Here is a 21,225-nt window from a genome sequence, read left to right as displayed (position 1 = left end):
AGTGTGCTCCAAGGTTACCCCTGCTTAAGTATTGCCTCATTTCTCTAAGTGCTTCCATCCACATCTCCCCTCAAAAGGCAGACAAACATGGCAGTGCCGTCCACTTTGCTAAAAGGAAGAATTTGTCCCTTCAACAGCAAATCTTGTACTTGCACAACGCTCAGTTCCTCCTGGAGTCACAAAGTGTGACTGGAAACCATTTGTTTGCTACGAATGGCGCTGTGTGGCTCAAACAGTGATACTGAAGTCCTGTGTTTCTGAACTGCAGCATGATGTTATCGTTGGTGTGTGCTACAATATCTCATGCTGGCATCGCGTTCCCTTTTTTGTCCCTTCCTTTTTTCTTTGAACCGTGTAAGGAGGAGCTGTTTTCACTTTAAGGAGCAACATGAATTATTTCAGGAACGCCGTGTATCTTCGGGGAGGGAGAAGGGCACTTTACCCGCTCTCTGTTCTCTGATTGCACTGAGTGTTAATGCACTGCGGGAGAGCGTCCTGGAGGCTCGGATCGATTGCTGTGAAAGTCATTGGCTCCTGGTGAACTTCACAACTGGGATTCCTACATTGGGGCAAAAGGGAAAGCCTTGTAATAGAAGTCGCAGTCAAGTGATGAAAAACCATACTACCTTTACCCATTACATATCATATGCTTAATTATCCTGAATGCTACTGTATATTTATCTTGGTTGGCATGAAGAAACACTTTATTCTGTTAACTTTCATTACACGCCTTCTGCTCTCACCTGCTCTCAGCGTTCGTGAGGTTGCCGGTGCATTCGTTTACCTCCAGAGGGCACTCGCACGGGCATTCACATTCATTCTGCTCCATTCTTGAGAGGCAGAAAACACAAAAAACCACGCATCAGACATCAGTCCAATCTTAGCCCCACAGTGCAGCTGCACAGGGGCTGCTCACCATGGAGAAAGCTGCTCAGTGTCCTTTCCCTTACCCCTGGGAATGCAGGGATTGTTCCTATTCTGCGCTGGGGTTGAGGACAATGCATTAACTGAATCTCCTCGATCAGTTACCCACCCAGTGAAACTGAAAAAGCAGACAGCCCCAGGCAAGTCTGAGAGCCAGATGTAAGGATCCTTCTTTCCAGCGGAACAAACATATGGTGTAGCCAAAATCTCCTGCAGTCGCTAGGACCCCCATGATGAAAAACTACACGTCAACTCACATAAAATTGTGGGTATTAATATGCCAGAACAAAGGGGCTGATCCACAGCTAACTCCCCCTGACAAACTAAATCAGTCGTGGTCTTAAACCTTATCCACACACGACATATGAACACATCAAGAGTAAACTACCCTTAATATAGTGACAATACGGATTAAAGGACTAAAGGAATGCTAAATCACCACGTCCCTTACAAACAGCACGGGTAAAATTTGTTTTCACTTCAAGTTTCGCACGCCACGGTTTCACTGAACTTCTAAAATAAACAGGTTGTAAGAAGCACGTTATAAATGCCCACTTGTGCCAGATCTCCTGCTGACCTGTGGCAGTTCAGACAGAGCCTGTCCACCATACTGCAGGCGCAGAAAGCAAGCGAATCGCAGGTCTCATTGACGATGCCCACGAAGGCATTGGTGCCCGGTATTCTTGTTAGCCTGTACTTGGAGCAGTGGCTGCCATGCACAAGGTTTGTCAGATCTCCCTAAGGAAAAACAAGGTGTTGTCAATGGCGCAGCAAGAAACCCGGTCCTTTGGGAGCTTCAGTCTTTTCCCCTTCTGAAACATGCAGAGCTGATGGAGCACAAACGTCCAGAGACTCGCCTTCACAAATAAGAGGCTGACAAAATTGTTCATCAACCTGTTGAGTTTTGCTCATCTTCCAGGCTGCTACCAGGTGGAAAGATTTTGCTGAAGATGGAATAAATGCACTTGGTTTGTAACCATCGTGCGATGCAGCAGCACGGCCAGGTCTGACATCCCAGCTCCCTCAGTGCCACTGCTCACCCCCTCCCACCGCGCCAGCTCTCCATGACCTCCACAAAGAACCTCAGCTCTGACAGGGAGGCACCACTGCGACTTGCTGAAATCTTCCTGGCACACGCACCATAAAAACACACCACAGCATTGTGCAGCTGTGATCTGTTTGCTCGGCCAACTCCCTTCTGACTCCGATTTGCACAGCACAGTCTTAAGGGTTTGCTCTGTCCCATCCAGTTTCCTTTAGAGTAATACGCTTTCTACTTTGCATTTCAAACGTGGGGAAATGTTTAAGTCTACCCGACACAAATCAATGTATTCTGACATAATTTTCAAATATTTTTGACACTCATTTACCACCTTCTCTTCTCATGAATCATCGAAAAGTATTAAAGTATTAAAAGTATTTAATTTAAGAGCAACTTCTCCCACAGAGCTTAACATCTTTTCAGTAATTCTGCAGTGATCTTGGAAAGGTGGATTTGTGGCACTGCAGTCAGCATTCTCCATACAGCAACAGAAGACACCCCTGGCTTTGACCTCTAAGCGTGGCTGAGCACAAGGGGAATCCACACCTCCAGGCTGCAAGTGATATTCTGAAAATGCTCATGCACATTTAATCAGTAAATGCATCTGTTTCCTTGCCTAACAAACCTCTCTCATTTTCGTGATGCTGGACTAGACCTTGCAGACATCAACCACAGCTGCCCATCCATAATCCCTTGTGTGTCAACTGACTTCTCAAGCGAGAACTATTTGTGCAGCCCGGATCACTGATTTCATGTTTGGGAGAGGGTGAACAGAGGCCAACCCACACAGCAGGCTGGCTTAGACTCGTGTCTGCTGATCCTGGCAAGGGTTCCTCTTACCACCAGAAGAAACCCAACCCAACCAAAGTACATTGAAAAGCAAAATAATAATTAAAAAAAAAAAAACAAAACAAGAAAACTCAACACACTCACCACTAGGCTGGTGTTAAATTTATAAAACCGCTGAACTGTTCTGTCACTGAAGCTGTTGCAGAGGTTTTTCTTGACAAAATTTGGGTGGTTAAGAATGTCATTTGCTACCAGGGGCTCCTAAGTGAAAAAAACACAGGATTTTATGCCTTTCACGTCAAGCACAAACAGCAACTTCTCTGCAGTCCTTCCCACCTCAGAAGCTGGAAAAGGTAAGAACAGACTAAGGAAAAAGAAGCCAGACCTTGTGTGTAATATGCTGTTGCTCTACCGGCGCGTGTCCTTTGGGATCGATGAGGGTTGGGTGTGCCACGAGGTACCCTCTGTCCTCCATGATAAAGCACCTGCCCATGACAAGAACAGCAAACAGCTTCCCTTTAGACTTCCTTACTAATTAAAGAGAGGCTTCACACTCATTTAATGACCTCCCACTTCCGAGAAATCACTTGGGCATCATTCACAGCCTCTCCAACTGCTTCATTCCCTTTCCCATCAGTTTCCTGTGGGGATGAGGTTACTGTGGTCACTCAGCACTACCCAAGGTCTACAAGGGAGTCAGGAAAACATTTTAGAGTTTTGTTTCTTTCTTTTTTCTTCTTTACCAAACTTTTGGGGGTTTGCATTAGAAACTCATGTTGTGGATGTTATGTCTTCTCTTTTTCCCCATGTAATATTTTCAAGATGTTGAAGAAAACAGGAGAACTAGTAGGCATGTGACTAGGATGACAGAGAGAAAGGCTTTGTAGAGATCCATTTAAAAATGAACAAATTCCTGCCAGGGAGTTGGAACTGATGTCTCTTGATACCTGTAAGTATTTACAGAAAGGCTCTAAGCATTAGCTCCAGCTTCTACATTGTAATACTATTTAAGATGCATATAATATAAGATGCATGTAATATTATGCTTGAAAATTCCAACTCGGGGAATGCAGAACAGAGTAAAGTATCTGACTCTTTTATTATTAACAGCTTTTAACTGGAGAGAGAAGAAAAAAAAGGAATGCCAAACCAGAAATCCTGATAGGCATTTTGAACACAATGTGATACACAAAAAATACCCAAACCAGAAAAGAACCAGGAGGACGACAGAAAACCACTTCCCTTCTCAAATTTAGAGTTTAAAAACAAAGAAACAACAACAATGCCCAAACCATGTTATCACATTACTCCAGATCCAAACTAGAGTCTCTCCCCAGCCACGTGATTTTTCAAAGGCGAAGGAAAAAGGAACAATTACATTCACATAGGTCAAACTAAAATTAGCTGCTCCAGATGAAACCGGGCCTCTTGCAACTAATGCTGTGCTAGGTAGTTTTTAAAAATATAGCAAAAGTATATTTGAGTAATAATTGTTAAAATAAACAGAGCTAGATGTATCATTATTACATGTGAATATTGACTGCTCACAGTAACTAGGTAGGTCATTGTCCCCAAAAGGAAATATCTAGAGCAGACCCAAATGAAAGCAACCAGAAGAGAATGGGAGCGTGTTCATTTAATTAAGTTTTTTTTTTCTTTTTTTTTTCTTTTTTTTTACCTAGGGTTTCAGTGAAGCCCAAGTGTCATGAATGGAAATCAGTTACCTTCCTTTTTGCATTACTGCTGACTGTTTTCTTAGCTCATGATTTTAGCTTGATCTCGAGCACTAAAAAGTTCACATAATCTTTAGAGGAAGAGCAAGAACAAGTTCTAGTGCAAATTAGAGAACAGACATCGAATGTAATAGAATTCCAGAGTAAGAGAGGATGGAAAGTCCCAGTGGGTTCATGGGCCCAAGAAAAACCAAAACAGAACAGTGAAGATATGTATTAAAAGAAGGAAAAGGCTTACCTGATTTTGTTTCCTCCATCTTGGTTACAAACTGGTAGCAGGTCCATGAGAACTTTGTAGAAGTACCTCAGGGTGAAGTCAATGCCCATCACAGCCACTGAATGTCCTGAAGACATCTGTGCACTGCAGAACAAGGTGGGAAAAAAGCATGTGAACGACCAACTCAAATCCATACCCACATACTGAAGCTCAGTTCGCTCTGACTGCATTTAAATGAGCAGGTACAGTAACTGTAAATAAAGAGAACAATCTCTTAACAGATCTTAGTTATCCGCTGCAAATTCCGAAGTCTCTCCACAGTCAGTACTTTAAATACACAACCAGCATGTGCCAGCAGCAGGGGACAGCCCAGCCAGGACCTGACCGTGCCCAGCAGCTGACCCCTTCTCCCTCAGCACCTCCACTCGTACATCCACCAATACCATGCACACACTGCCTGCCTGTTGATCCAGCCTGCATCTGCTCAGCTGACAGTGCAGTAAGCCTGAGTCCCTTCCTATGGATTTCAGTTTTTGAGCATTACCAGCGCTCCTTCAACAGACATCCAAAAAGAGGACGGAAGAATCAAGAAATAAGAGTCTTATTTTTCCTAATACATTTCCTATCTCACAGGATCTATTCTCCGCTGCTCAGGACGGAACAATTCTTTGCTTTCTAAACGAAATAGTCAATGCATACCAATAAATCAGTTTAAATCCAACCACCATGCATCTTCCACCTACAACTTTACAACATCAACTAGGACTGCAGATCCCCCATCACGTTTTGATTCGATATTTTCCCTCCACTGTGGGGCAACTATAGAATAAACATTTAGGGGAAGAGCAGAACCTGAAGTCTCTGGGGATGCCTCTGGGGATGCTTCTAGGCAGCAGCAGCAGGAAGAGCTGTTGTTAGTTTGGAGAAGAGAAGGCTCCAGGGAGACCTCATTGTGGCCTTCCAATACTTGAAGGGAGCGTATAAACAGGAGGGGGATCGATTGATTGTGAGGGTAGATAGCGATAGGACAAGGGGGAATGGTTTTAAGCTGAGACAGGGGAGGTTTAGGTTAGATATTAGGAGGAAGTTTTTCACTCAGAGGGTGGTGATGCACTGAAACAGGTTGCCCAGGGAGGTTGTGGATGCCCCGTCCCTGGAGGCATTCAAGGCCAGGCTGGACGTGGCTCTGGGCAGCCTGGTCTAGTGGTTGGTGACCCTGCACTCAGCAGGGGGGTTGAGACTCGATGATCTTTGAGGTCCTTTTCAACCCAAGCCATTCTATGATTCTATATGATTCTGTGTTGTGCACTGCAATATCTTGCCCGCACTGAAAATGTGCTCATGTGCCTATTTCCACCAGTTCAGGAATATACTCAGTTGCCTTAGCAACTGAAACATCAAAGCCTACAAGACAGTCTCAGGCTGATGCATGCAAGTATATTTTCTTACAGCTCTATAACGGTAAAGAAGTGCTACTTTTGCTCAGACTCATCTTCTTAACGTTCCTCGCCATGAATACAGTGATTGCAGGAGCTCTCCTGGAATAAACAAATCTAATGTGGTCAAATCTGATTCGTAGATTTATACACGTATTTGATTTATTTCTAATACTACTGATTTCAGGAAGAAGGAATGGGAAAAAGGATGTGAGCGAAACAGCACAGCCACATTTAACTGTCTGTGACAAGGCATCAAGCCCTGAGGTTAGCGCTCTGTCCTGGCAGACAAAAAGCCATTAGGAATGCTGTAAATATTTTAACTTCATTATTAAGTAGTAATTCTTCCTGGTTTACTGATGCAAGCTGCATTAAGTAACTTCTTGCACGAGTCTTCTATTCCCAGACTCTAAAGAAGGAAGAGGTACCTGAAATGGGAGTTCCAGACAAACTGCTGTTACTGAAACCCACACAGCTGTTTCTAACGAGTAAGTCTATTAACTCCACTGATCCCCTTCTGTCCTCCCCCACACTTTTTTTTTTTCCTTTGGGGATTATAACTGCATGTGACTATAAGCTTTAGAGGTCATATTTACCCAGGAATCACACTTGCATCTGCCAAACTTCATTTAACTCTTCGTTAATCATGTTCTAATAACCCATGCAACCTCTACGTTCTTAAAGCCAGCTGGAATATCTCTCCCTAGATAAAAATCAGAATTTTGATTAAGTGCACTTCTCTTCTTACAAAAGTGCTCATTCCCCTTGAAGAAATCTCTCTGTGCAAAGCATCACACAGGCATTTGTCTCAATGCTGCTCCTGACAAGGAAGAGGCAGATGTTGTGTGCTGGGAAACCTCAAATGGAGCCGAGATGTGGCCAAGCACGGAAAAACTGCCCCAACCTCTGCTGGCTTTGAGATCTGGACTTATCAATGCAGTGTTAGAAGTCACCTCCTTACCAGTCAGCTTTTAGATAGAGCATGCAAAGAAGCCATGTGCTCAGTGAAGAGCCTGCATACAGACACCTAACTGAGTAACTAGTATTTCTGAATCTTGGGAGCGTTTGAAACAGTAAGGTTTAGTACATATTCTACCAACCACACTCCTTTAAGCACCTTACATCTCAAAATGAACCCCTCCTTATGCTGGGGGCCTGGCAGGAGAGAGGTGAAACAGACAAAGTCTGGTCCTCGAGGAAAGGGCACTTCAGCACTGACAAGGTTTGCAGACAGATTCCACACGGCCGTAATATTAAAACCAAGATTCTCCTGACAGACTCTGAATGAAGGTACGTTAGCATTTTCCATTTCCTTTTTTTTAAATCATGGAAGACATCAATGAAAATGCTTCTTCCTATACGGCTCTGACATTCCTTTAGCTACACGTGGTGCTTTAACCCTAAAGGCAAAGGCTGCTGTCTTCATTCTGATCTGTTTTCCGCAGTCCTGTAAGTGCAGTTCAAGGTTTACAGACTTCTCCTCACATTGTCCATACTCCTGAACTCCCACAGAAATGCACAAACAGAGCTTTAATGAAAGCAGCCTTGTTGGGCTGACCTCCATTGGCAGTTGGGTGGATCTGCCTTCACCTTACTCCCTTCCAAGCACCACCATGGTGCATGCAACTCTTATGTGTGCATAACTTCAGCGAGCTTCCTCAAATTCAGAGACTGGCTGTCTTGATCCCAGCAGTCCCAGACCTCCCAAGGAAAGGGTCCCTCCCCCTCTCCTCGATCTGCACCTTATATACGTGAAGTTTCATCTCACAATCATCCAGCAGCACATTCTCACTCAATCTTTCTTTATGCCGTTATTATTCGTATATTAAAACCTCCTTCTGAATATAAACCTACTGATATCCCAGAGATATCCTATTTCCAGTGAATCTACGCAAGGTTACATTACATTTTGTCAAAAGCACTTGAAAACCAGGTAGGTTTTCAGTTCTCAATCACACAGCAGCCACCCAGCCCGTTTCTCTCCTATCCCAAACCAAGTCTCTTCAGAAGATAATTCAGAATATTCTTACTTGATACAAAGCTGGAAACACTATTTACCTGGAAGAGTGGATGGTGTGACTGATGGTAACAACGTAACCTGCCCCTCCCACATCTAAATAAGGGCCAGTAAAGGTAATTAGTCCTGGATTGGCCACTGCATGCAAGTACCTGAGGGAAGCAAAAGAAACATCAGTAATTAGTGAAAAACTGTTACTTTAAAATTTAAGACCATATCCTTGATTTTGTAGAAACATAGCCAAGCATTCAATTCTGCACGCTGTGAACAACGCGCTACCAAATTCAAGTTTCTTAACATTAAATAAGTTCCTAAGCACGATTTATAAAACATTCTAACTGCTAGAAATGCTTCAGTGTACGAGAAAGCTGTCACCTCGCTTTCCTCTGCCCCAGAACGCTAGCTTACAAGGCTGTGCTGTATTGCACTAGCAGCCTGACCTTTAAATAATAATAATAAATAAAATAAATCACGGGCAAGGATTTTTCAGGGGGAACGTGGGTTGAGGAGCTCCAGCACGAGCCCCCCGTGCAGCTGGAGGGGGGAGGCAGGCCGGGCTCCTGCACTGCAGCCATCCAGGGGCTCGCTCAGAGTCACAGCACGGCAGCCCCTGGCTGGCTGCTTTCAACAAAGCGCGCGTCACAACACACACCAGCCTGCTCTCTGGTCTCAAGCTCTCATTTGTAATGTATACAAATATTTTCCCGAATCAGCTGCTGGTGCATAATTAATAGCTTGCAGCCAAGCCAGCCGATTCCCACTTCACATCAGCGAGGAAACCCACTGTAAACAAACAAACAAGTGGGCTGAGCTATTCTCAGCCAAAGAAGGCGCAAGGAGCTGAAAACACTTCTGAGAGCTGAATTAGCGGATCCCTGCAGGGGATGCTCACTTTCTGAATATTTATATTCCCATCTGCTACAGCAGGGATAGGAAACAGAAGCTATCATTTAAAATAAAAGGGTTGAAATTAGAACCAAGAGAGGCTTTAACAAGTGGCATGTACGCATGAAGCCTTTCACCCACGATGACAACGTTTCTACTTAAGCAGTTTACAGCTGACCGTAACAACCCAGGCGATGAAATCGATACCAAATCTTTTCCTCATTGCCCGACCAGATTATCCGAAGCTTTGATAACAGAACCCTAAAACTCACCATTGTCTCCTGGTGGGATCAAATGCTTTGTCCATGAGGGAACCGGGGTAAATTCGGAGCACCCCATTGGGGGTTGCTATGTAACGGCGCACAATATAACTGTTCAACTGTTCATAACTACTCATTTCCATTTGTGTCATCCATTCATCTGTGACGTGACTGGTAGCCATTACTTCATTTCTGACAGAGAACTGCAAAACAAAGGCAGACCTAGCAGGGTTCCTCTAAGACTTGCATGAAAAGATAATAAGCTGCTCGCGGGGTTTCCTAAAGCTCCATCAGAGATCATCTAAACTCAATTACTTGTTTAAAGTCTTCTCACACCAGACGGATCCGGCACATTCCAAGCAAAGGAAAAGCTTATTATAATGAAATACTGTTGTCATTATCTCCGTGGCTTTTTAAATTTAGGTAAATAAAAATAGCACTCTGCTTGCAGAAAAAAAATAGAGTTTTCTCATTTACATGCCTAAGAACACCAAAATAATCCCCACTTGGAATTTTCTGCAGCTTTATTTATTCTCGTGTTCATTTCAATAGTTGTCATTGACTTTTTTATTCCACCCCCTGGGGAAAGATGCTCTGTCCTCTCCCTGCTCCTCGAGGCCCACGGCCACCCCTCCAGGCACAGAGATACCACTCCAAAGCACCTCTACCGCCCTATACCCCTAAGAGCATCAGGAAATAAATGTTTCACGTACTGCCCTCTGGGATGAATGTAGTACGAGCTGACCATCCAGGAGGCCAAGCCAAAGGCCCAAGCTGGGATGAAAGCAGGGGCAGAAGCATGGCCAACAGCAAGGACGTACCTTAAGGCCAGGATTAGCAATCAGGCGTGTGTTGTCGCTGAGGTACGCCGTGTAGTGCTCCACCATCCGCTTTGTCTCGGGCTGGCTGAGATGTTCATAAGGAGAAGAGAAGCTGCCCGCAGACAGCATTACTGTAGGGCTTTCTAAAGAGAGCAAAACATTAGAAAGATAAGGACCGTGAATTGGATGTACTACATTGTAAACGCCTTCATACCACGAAAGGGGATCTGATGTGCTGTCCTATCTGGGGATACGTGGAAGGAATTACACTAGTAGTGTTCTCTATTCCTCTCAAAAGCAAACCCAGGGGGAGGCGGTGCAGGAGCTGGAGGAACCCAGCAGTCATCGTCCTGTCTTCACCCAGCCAGAGCTGGTCCTACAAAAGCACGGCCCAATATCAAGTGTCTGCAATGCTAAGCCCCCAAATGCTGCACAAAACAAAGAATGGGGAGGATGATGCAGCACCATGTGGCAAGGCATACAAAATGCTAAGGGACTTCAGCTCTCATGGCAGACAGAAACACCACAAACTCCAAAGCTTGAAGCCAGCTCTCAACCCTACAGAGCGTGCTAACTGCTGGTGAACTACCTCTCATTTCAAACACAGAAGTGACAAAGTTATCCACTCTGATCTCTATAGGTTATTTGGTAGATTTCAGTGCCCTTGTTCTCAAAGTCTAAATAGCTTCTAATTGTTATTTTTCAAAACCTACAGAAGTTGGTTTCCACTAAGAAAACAAGATTTTGTGATAAAGAAGAAGAAATTAATTATCTATGTTTAGATTGGCTACAGCAGAAGAAAACACAAAGGAGCAGCTTTCAGTTCCAGCTAATGAACAAACAGAGAATTACAAGAGCAGAAGAGGGAGCTCACCAAGGAACGTGTAGCTGGCTGGGGTGATTTTCAGAACAGACCAGAAAGTAAATTTTCACTGTGCAGAAAATGTAATACCTGAGAGCTTTTTCTTTTTAAAAGAAAAAAAATGGCAATGAAGGTTGAGAAGAACATCTTTTCTGAACATCTGACCCACGGAACCTAATTTCTCAGCACGTAATGGTCTCCATAGGAAAAAAAAAATCACTGGAGTAAGCGATCTGCTTTTATTCACATTCCTCTAAAACACATCACCATACATCCAGGAACCATATGTACTGCAGCCATCACTTATGAACTTCTGATACAGGCCTTCATCTGCTTCCCAGACCAAATATTCTGATATGACTGCATTTTGCTTAGCAGGAAGTTTTTCCACTTGTCAGCTTAATACCGTTTTTTGGGTATTTTCTATTTATATCTTATCTTTTTAGATATAAGACAATCAAGATTAGGCACCACATTAAAGAAAGAAAAAAAACCCCTGTGTTTTAAACAATTGACAAAGCAATTTCCGTAGGTTTCCTTTGGAAATGCCTCCATTACTCCTCTAGTCTAATTGCACTTAGCTATTTGTGGCACTGCAACATAGATAAGAAAATACCACAACTGTGGCTCTAATCCACCACGAGACCCTCAAGCTTTGCTACAAACAAAAGCAGTTAATTCAGAATTTCTTATAAAATAACACAGATTTAATATTAATATTGGGTTTTTTACTAAGGTGTAAATGTTTGCAACATATTTATATCTAAAAAAAAAAAAAAAAATCTATGTTCTTAGGATACATTCATAGAATTAATCATAGAATGATGTCAGTAAGCTGTTTTACAGCCCAGAAAACAGAACTTGGTGAGATGTCTTTCCCCCTCCCCACTCTACTTTCTGGGAACTCGATCAAGCAGGACTGACAGCGCTGTGACCTCCTCAGATGAGTGGGTGAGTGCAATGGGGCTGCTCAAGTGGCCACCAATGAGAAAGTTAGCTCTGATCAATGGAGAGAAAAGACCAGCAGGTATGGCTGATTAGAGAACCAGCCCTGGAGAAAAACGTCCCTCAAGAGGACGATACTGCCAGCGTTATAAAAGCACAGTCTTACTTTCTGCTGCCACACTCTACAGAAGCATGCACGAGAGCTGTACCTAAAGTTGCCAGCTGCTTGAAGTGCAGACAGGCGTTTGGCTGGCCCAGCAGATCCAGTCGGTGATACAGGAGCTTGCTGCTGGGGACAGTGTTGAGATTCTTAAGCTGCTTCACAGGTATTTCTGGTTGTATCACCACAACGCACAGAATAAAGGATGTGTCCTGGACCTGGAAAACATGAGCAAGTTATTGAAACCTTCATTTTGTTGCTTCATCAGCAATCATTTCTAACGCTGTTTTATGGATACTTACTCAAGAGTCATTAACAGAGGCCAGGCTTCAGGTTCACAGATGACAAGTATATATTGGTACTCCCATTACAAGGAATACTGACAATTTAACTCCAGAGATTTCATTATTACCACATATATATATGTGTGTATATATGTATATATATATATAAGTACCTTATAGTACAACAGAATGGCAAAACTTGCCCAACTACTCAGTAAGGGTATATTTGGTATTTAACGTAGCATTATAACCTCAGCCTCCTCTGTGAATTTCTGTTATCCAGTGACAGATTTAATCTGTTAAAACTGCTCAGCTTAATCTTTAAGGCTGTATTTAACTTAACACTGTGAAATGATCTGCAAGTACCCTCCTAAGTTCGCTGGCACAAAAGAAGTCGCTAATTATTTCTGGCTTCAGTAAAATTCACCTGGATTATGTTTAATTTTATGTTCTGTTTTAACCCCAGGGTCAAGACTAGTGTTCCCATACGTTCAAAAATTAAACTGACGAATCAAAGATCAAAGCAATGTCTTGTACTTCACAATATTCAATATATTCATAAACTCTTCCATACATTAAGTTACTCAATGCCACCATGCAATAGTGTCACGTTAAGCACTTACCATTTTCCAGGCGTAGCTGACGTTGTAGGCTTCTTTCCCAACTTCTCTCAGTTTGTTTACATGCCAAGACAGCGAGGAGTTCACAGGAACCGTAATGATCTGGCTGCCCAGGGGAATGCTATAGTGGCAAAAACAGCATCCAGCACGTCATTAAACACTGAGAAAGCTCCTAAACAGTACGTTTATAAAAAATAATGGAAGCTCTGAAGAGGTCAGCTGTTATCAGTCTTAACTGAACCAAAAGATGGTTGTCTACCACCACATTTTGAGAAAAGTCTTTTGCAGAGAAATTAAAAACACATTTCAATTTCTGCTCTGTAGCTTCATACAGCACGTGACCACCACTCGCCATTTCCTGACACAATGTTAATACTGGAACATCCGTCCTCATTTACTGTCAATTTAAATTCCAATTAAGAAAGACTCAACTGAATACAATCTGATTGTGAGGAAGGGAAGATGGGGACTCAAAGCGAGGAGCTGTTTAAATTTTGAATCTAAAACAAATATTCATATTACATGAAGGATAAAGAACGGAGACCAAATATTGGAAAATCTTCCTGACGTGGAAGAGAGATTAGAAAGAATATCTGCCATCGTAGCTGTGGAAACCTTCCTTTCCTTAGCTGCAGAGAAAAAAATCAAAATGGGACAGTTCTGCATTTGTTACATCCTCTGAAAGCTCCTCTGAAACTCCTTGTGATGCCCAAAGGACTGCTATCATTCAGACTTGTGTCCCGGATTCCATACCTAAGGATGTTCTGCCGCACCAGCTCAAATTTAGGAATGTTCTCATAATGTATAATATCCGTGTGGAGCGGTGGCTCAGACAGCAGGTAGGGCCTGGTAAGGGATGGGTGCATAAGGGTGTATCCTGAAAAAGAAAGACGATGACATGCACTGAAACAACTAAGCCCAAGAGGAATACTTTTAGGAAAAAAAAAGAAAACAAATACAGTAACTAAGTACAAGCACTGATTAATTTTTACACATTAATAGAAGTAAAAAAAAAAAAAAAAAAAAGGAATATTATCAAAAAGGTTGCAAAGTAAGTACTTCCTAAGCCACAAATGAAAGACAGCTCAAAGAGCCAAGCTGAACATACATGCACACCAGCTCTGCCTTTTGCTCTGCACCATAGAAAACGTAAGGGTTTCCACGTGTACAACAATTTCAGCAGCAGTAAGCATTTCCACATCAAAACTCCCATACAGAAATCTCATGTCATGAATCCACCCACAGTCTCTAGCTGGCAGCTCTCAGGCAAAACTAACCAAACACCACACCATTAATTCTTTCATAAACATTATCATTCATTACTCACAGACAGTTTAGATATGTGAGAATTGAGCATGTACTTTTGATGTCTAATGACCTCAGGGGGAGGAGAAGAGATTATTTTAACCAAAAATTTACCTTTATTATCAATGAGAAATGTGTAGGAACCCAAAGAGTCCTGGTAATAGGTGACATCTTCCAAGATATATGCAAGGTTAACATCTACTCCAACAATCCCAAGCAGCAGGTTCCCAAAGTAGCACGGTTTACTTACAGTCATTATCAGGCCTTAGAAAGAGAGAAATAACATAAAAACATCATATAACAAATCATAACAAATTAACAAAATGTTAGACAATTAAATGTTATACAGGATTCCCTGCTGGAATACGGACAAAAATTGGTGCATCTATGGGGAACCCGAGCAGGTTTTCTGTTGGGTCTGGCTGGTTTTAGCTACTCTCCCCACTTACTTTCTATGTTTCTGATCATGCCCTAAACTACATTCTATCAGTTTACTAAAATACACAGCACATTTAGCGTTTTAGGCTTTTTTGTCAGTCTACAAATGGATACCTTATACTAAGAAATACATTCACATGAGACTATTTTGTTCCTTCAGTGCTGTCATTTAAGACAATTACAAAAAAAAAAGGAGGGAGGAGGAAGTAAGAGGGAGACATACCTGTAAAGCAACAACAGAGATGAATTATTGCTCATCTAATTGCGTATTCAGAGCATTACACCTCTTCTGCTTAACAAAATCCCAATATATCCACCATACTGGGAATTATTCCCATAATTACACAAAGGTTTGAGAAGCATCTCTTGTGCCTGAGGTAAGAACTCTAGGTAATACCTCACTTCTCTTACTTTCTATACCATTGCCATTTTGGAAGCTCAGCAGTTAATACGTACAGCATGAATAAATATTGAAGCGTACTTAAGGCTAATGCAAGACAAACCTTGTCTATTACACCATTTCTAATCCTTCTCTTGCTCAAATTTTCCATTATGCTTGGATATGGCTTTGTGAGAGAATAAGGTTTAATTGCAGATGTCAGGAGACACAGGAAGTTGCAAGCATTCTGACTCAGAGGAGATTTACTCAGGAATAGACTTAAATTTGGTTAGGGACTCAACACCCAATCTAAACTCAATTGCCTCTGAAAACCATCCACCGTAACCCCCAACTATTACAGAATCACAGAACTGCAGCCAACACTACGAATATGCAAAGTCTTGAGTGAACAAATTAGAGAGTTTTTACATGGTCAGAGCAATGTGAAATCACCGGTGTAATCCCTAACACCACGGTGATGTTCTTCACATCTCTTTTCAGAACAGCCCTAGAGAAATGTCAGGCAAGGTTCCCAAGAACAAGCAGGGCTAAACCCTACAGCTGTGACCCTTCAAGTGATATCTATCACTTATCTAGATGGATACCACTATTATCTACCATTGACACCCACTGATGTCAAGAACTTCAAGTCTCTCTGCTATCTGGCTATAGTAGTTAGATCAGATAAAGCTGAACATACATAGTTTGTGAAAGTGGCATCAAGTTTTAAGGTAAAAGGGCAGATTCATGTGCCTTCCATCATGTCAACAGAAATTGGCCGCAGTCTGGTTCTCCCACCAGCGTCTATCTGCTGTATGAAGGTATTCTTCAGGATGCAATCTCAGTCTGGGGAAAAACTGACACTAAGACACTAAAAAGCAACCACTGAATTCCATTTAGGCCTTGCTGCCAGCCTGGCTGGGGCCACTGACAGCCAGCTCGGGCTTCCTGTTCCGCCCAGTGCTGGGGGCAGCCCAACTTTGCTGAAGCTAATAGGAAAGGACAGCAATTTTTTGACAACATATAATAATCTCGCTTTGATTTTTATACCCAAATTCAACGTGAGTACTTACCATCTCCCATTTCATCTGAGAAAGGCAGGCTGAAGACCGCCTCATCAATCATTCGGTTGGGGAGGTTTGTATAGAAGCGGCCAACTGTAGTTTCCAGGTTACTCAGCTGGTTTAGGACCATCATGCTGCCCTTGATCACAGGCAGGGTTGTTCGGTCCGGAACGCCGTACTTCACCGAGTTCTGCTCTGCCAGGTCTCGGAGGAAGGCCAGTTCTTTCAAACCTGTCACTCCCTCTGAAACAGAGAAACGAAAGGGAGAGGATAAAAAGCTTACTTGCCACCAAGGCTTCTGTATCTTATTCTGAAGTACCATAAATACCAGTAATTAGCAAGTACAAAAAGTAAGAAGGCTGCCTCTCATACACTCCATGCACAAATTCAACATGCTACTCACACCACCACTTTAAACAAAGACTTTTTTAACGAAGACTTCTGTGACCTATAAATCCACAGGACAGCTCTTTGTTCTCCACTGATGGCTAGTCCACAGAAAGGACCAGGAGCATATCATATGCCCAGAGAGATAACAGGCTTTGTTCTTTAGCTTAAACATTAAAGCCTCCCACTTTACATAACTCACAGGCTCAACTCCTGCAGGCAAATCAAAGACTTTTGTTCATATTAGAACTCAAATGAGTATTTAAACTTACAGTAAAATGATATATTAGCTTAAGCATTAGTTTCCTTGGCCAGAGTCTGTGCAGCTTTCAGCAATACAACATATAGCCTTCTTGCTTAAAGCTTTGTTGGAAAAACACAGGAAGCCACATGGAGTGAGTGATCTTCATATTTAACTTCACTCTTAAGTTAGGACCTAAGTTATCAAAGCACTTCAGCTTGACTGATGTTACATTCATGCTCAGTGGCTAACAACTGAAATGCAAATCACGGGTATGCTCATTTTTGCAGGAGCAAGATACAATGGCAATCCCAGGAAGGTTTAGAGTTGCAACAGTTATCGAATTTTGCCCGGTCTGGTTGAGGCTAGACATTTTAGGCAACAATATTTCATATGCTGAGCAGCTGCACTTTGATATGTAAGCACATAGTAGCACAGAGTTTTATACATGAAAGAGGCAACATCTGGATACAGCCTCTGGATTACATGGGCCAAAATCAATTAACAAACTGCTCCCAACAGGGCATGGAATTACGCTTGAATGAGCTTAATAAAGAGGCTGTGCTACGGAAGGGAATTTGCATCCATTGGAAGGATGGCATTTCTCACCGTTCATAAGAGCGTAAGTGAGAATCATTACTGAGTTATTGAGAAAACTGTTTTCTTCATTGATGACGCGTAGAGTAGCCTTTTTATCATCTTCTGAGGAATCTTTTGATGTGATCCCAGCAGAGAGAGAAATTATGACCATATCGGTATCTAAAAAAGAATTATAAACATAGCAGAAATTGCATTAGATTTTTAACTCGGGAAAGGACTGCGGTAATATTCCTTCCATCTGCTTACAAACATAAATGGCAACAGCTTCATTTGTAAGATTCATAGCAATGGACAGAACACAGCAGAAACTTAGGAATTATTTCATTTGTTATTAAACTTTCATTCACAGCATTTAACAACCACCCACTTGATCCGGTGCCTGCCAGCCAGCCAGAAGCAATACGGATGGGTTGGGCAGAGCAGACCCCACCGACACGTTGTGGTGCACTCGAGATGAGCAGGCAGAGATGAAAGGCACCTTATGTCTTCCTGTGTTGTAGGCTGGAGCATTATGCTTGGGAAACACACCACGATGCACAGCCCTCCCGCACCGGCTCACTTTGCATGAGGCCAAACATGTTTTTCAAGCTGAGTATGTTCTACACGAATGGCCTCAAAGCCTTTGAACATGCAAATTGAAATCCTTGCTTACATACAATCCGATTTCGTCACATTATATCTCTGTAGTAGAAGTTTTATGCATGTAATTAAGGCGCCTGTAGTGACCACGCAACACCACACAGTCCAAAGCACGTGGTGTTAGCTGGTGATATGCCAACTTTGCTGACCCATCTCCTGTTTTGAACTGTTCCTTTCCTAAATAGGTATGAATGCCATGAACGCTTTGATTTGTATGTTTTGTCCTCGTGACTTGAAAAGAATTTCAGTCTGAACTAGATCTTGACACAAACAAGTATGAAGACATACACTGCAGTTTTACACAGATCCAGACACACTACCCATTTACCTAGAGTTCTCAAGGAATGTTGGCTCTCAGAGGCAGAGTATTTTCTTAGTTTGGAATGAGGGTCTCCTGAGCAGGACTGCAATAGGAACTGGCATAAAGCAGGAAATCCTGATGTGTTCAGCAGCACAGTTCCTCCATCACATCCCAGTAGTTCCCTTCTAAGCTTTCCAATGCAAATTCAGGAGCAAGGCTGAATCTCAATAGCTTCCCTGACACACCCACGCATTGTTCTCCGGGAACAGGATGTGAGAAAATTAACAGTAAGATGAAGAATACTTTTTTTCTAGATGTTTGTTTTTGGTTTTTTTTTTTAAAAAAAAAGATGAAAAGATTATTTCTAAGAAAATAAGTTATGGTTTATTAACATCCTCTTCTGCAATCCATTGTGTCTTGCTCTGTGAGTTCTGAAGCTTGACACATACACCCTAGATCTTCAGAATCCTTCAATCTTAAGAGAAAACCTAAAGCCATTTGCCTTGTGCTTTATGTACTTGTGCCCCCAAATCATTGTTCTGCACGAAACCTTGTCAAAATGTGGGGTTTTTTTTTTCACATTAGTGAAGAATACACCAAAACCTTCTAATGCTAACGTACAACGCCAAACAGAAAAGGTACGTAGGAGGATGTTGTAAGACCGCACAGCCGATGTTCTTGGAACAACCACCCATGACTAATACGTCTTATCCCAGCCAGCTTCAGCAGCAATGGATTTTTTTCCCTCTAGAAAGTCGCACCCCTTTCATCATTTTGCCAGAGGATGGCAAAAACCTGCCCCTGACAACCCTGTCTTTCAGCTAAGCAATGTACAGACAGATAAACGTTTCACTTTATCTGTGGCCTAAAGCTCAGTAGATGAATAAACCTTTAATAGCAAAAACACCATTTTATAAACTGGAGGAAAGGGATCTGAAATAGGAGCGCGTTTCCTCGGTCTTTCAAAAAGCACTTTAAATCCCAGGCTTTTTTTTTTAACTTTCTTATGATCTGTACAGCAGCCTGAGCTGGTGCCCTCCAGGACAATGACAAATTTGCAATCGCCCGAGCAGGCACAGCACCAAGCTATGGGATCTGAGTTACATAAATGAATTGACTGAAATGACAGAGAACAGCCTGCTTTCTCTCCACCCTGCCACAGCACTGGCAGTGTCACTGTGCTCCAGCACTTGGAGCACAGCTTTAAGAACTTGCTTTGCTCCACTTCCTGGCAAGCAAACATGCCACTCCATTTCATATCCATCTTTTCCACATCTTTCACCACATCCTCGTTACAGCAAAAACACATGAAAGACCCCACTCTTGGAAATGGGATGGAGAAAGCCCATAATGCATATACCAAAATTCAGAAAGATATTCTTAGATGAAGGAAAATGTACCCAGCCAACCTCAGATTCCATAAAATATCACCCATAATTGGCATTCTCAAAGAAATAATTTTCCCTAAGGAGCAAGGACAACTTCCCTAGGATTCGTTAGGGAATTACCCCTACACATACATTTTAGCAACATGTCAATGAATCTGCAGCAACAGCCATTTTCATTTAAAGGATTCCTCTGGACATCTCCAGCAAATAACTCAGTTATTGGCAGTTCACTCCTGCAATTTCATATTACAGATCAAAAGAAAGGAAAGTCAGCAAGTAGAATAAATCAACAGGGAATGGCCACATTCCACAGCCACCTGTGCAGATTTTGGATCAAGTAAATGCTATTTAATCAAAACATGAGCTTTTTTAAATTACTGGACATTCAGGACACTACACTCCTTTGGCCTCTGTCAAAGTGAGAAGCTGAAATTAAAAAAAAGAGGTGCAAGCCTCAGAAATAATCGGGATTACAGAAGAGACTTACTTCCTTGGAGTTTTGTGCCATTGTTTGTATTTCGTATCAACTGGAAAGCCTTTTGAAATCCTATTGCATGCTGCGTGGGGCTGTCAGATGACTTTATACTGCTAACGAAGGTGGACATCTTCCTTTTTGTCTCACTAGTGGCAGGAGACAGAAACGTCTTATAGCACTGATCCAGCGAGCAGGTTCTTACTGTGTCCGCCACGGTTAACACAGAGATCTTGAAAGAGAAGAAACTATATTGGATTATCTTACCAATTATAATTCTTTACGAACCAATACAGAAAACACAATGATAAGCCAACTGAAGAGATTCTGTGGATTTAAAATTCAATTGTTAAGAAATAAATGCTTGAGGCATAAATCCATCAAATTTGAAAAGGATTAGACTTATGGTGATTTCTAGAAAAAGAGACTTTGGTCTTTGTTTCTCAGATGAAGTCAGCTTCACACTGCTCACACATAATAGTTACTACACTGTTCTGGGCAGAAACCGAAGTGGACTGCAGATATCTGAACACAAAATCAGTGGAAAGCATTTCCAGTAAATCCTCGGGCTTCTTTAGAGAAGTGGAGGGCACACATTAAAAAAAAAGAAGAAAAAAAAACCCTCTAGGAAGTTTTCACAGCAGAAGTGTTATGGTTTTTTAATGTTTCAATCAAAGCAAGCCAAATCTACCATCAATTTTTATCCTGCAAATAAGTTCAGGCATGTAGTGGCAACATTTGCATTAATATACATATAACATACCAGCCTTATTAAGTGAGTGGCATACTTTATTATGAATTATGACTGATGCAAGAAAGTCATAGAATAAAGCAGTAATTACTTACTCGTATAACAGGTTTCATAACCACTGAGCTACTGACCAAGTAATCTCTCTCTCAAATTCATTTTCTTCACTACAGGTCTATATTCAGACAAGAATGTTTGACACATTTCAATACTATTAATTCTGCTAATCTATAAGCATTTTTCTACTATAGTCTGGGAATCTTCCAAA

At 42.1% G+C, this 21,225-nt stretch overlaps 1 protein-coding gene across 3 annotated transcripts in view; it reads right to left on the bottom strand.

Annotated features, from left to right (window-relative positions):
* CACHD1 (cache domain containing 1) overlaps window positions 1-21,225 on the bottom strand; it is a 92,346-nt gene that overhangs the window by 7,295 nt on the left and 63,826 nt on the right. For all 3 annotated transcript variants that reach the window (XM_021404232.1, XM_021404230.1, XM_021404231.1), the window contains exons 7-22: window positions 20,225-20,441; window positions 17,419-17,568; window positions 16,191-16,424; window positions 14,415-14,564; window positions 13,749-13,872; window positions 12,999-13,116; window positions 12,141-12,309; window positions 10,125-10,267; window positions 9,316-9,506; window positions 8,200-8,310; window positions 4,727-4,849; window positions 3,141-3,240; window positions 2,900-3,016; window positions 1,502-1,662; window positions 744-830; window positions 443-559 (exon numbers count right to left, since the gene is read on the bottom strand). In XM_021404232.1, the coding sequence (XP_021259907.1) occupies window positions 443-559; window positions 744-830; window positions 1,502-1,662; window positions 2,900-3,016; window positions 3,141-3,240; window positions 4,727-4,849; window positions 8,200-8,310; window positions 9,316-9,506; window positions 10,125-10,267; window positions 12,141-12,309; window positions 12,999-13,116; window positions 13,749-13,872; window positions 14,415-14,564; window positions 16,191-16,424; window positions 17,419-17,568; window positions 20,225-20,441 (2,312 nt within the window). The remainder of the gene's footprint in view (window positions 1-442; window positions 560-743; window positions 831-1,501; window positions 1,663-2,899; window positions 3,017-3,140; window positions 3,241-4,726; window positions 4,850-8,199; window positions 8,311-9,315; window positions 9,507-10,124; window positions 10,268-12,140; window positions 12,310-12,998; window positions 13,117-13,748; window positions 13,873-14,414; window positions 14,565-16,190; window positions 16,425-17,418; window positions 17,569-20,224; window positions 20,442-21,225) is intronic.

This window comes from Numida meleagris, chromosome 7 (assembly GCF_002078875.1).
Source record: "Numida meleagris isolate 19003 breed g44 Domestic line chromosome 7, NumMel1.0, whole genome shotgun sequence".
Lineage (NCBI taxonomy): Eukaryota > Metazoa > Chordata > Aves > Galliformes > Numididae > Numida > Numida meleagris.
This window is presented reverse-complemented; position numbering and strand designations above follow the sequence as displayed.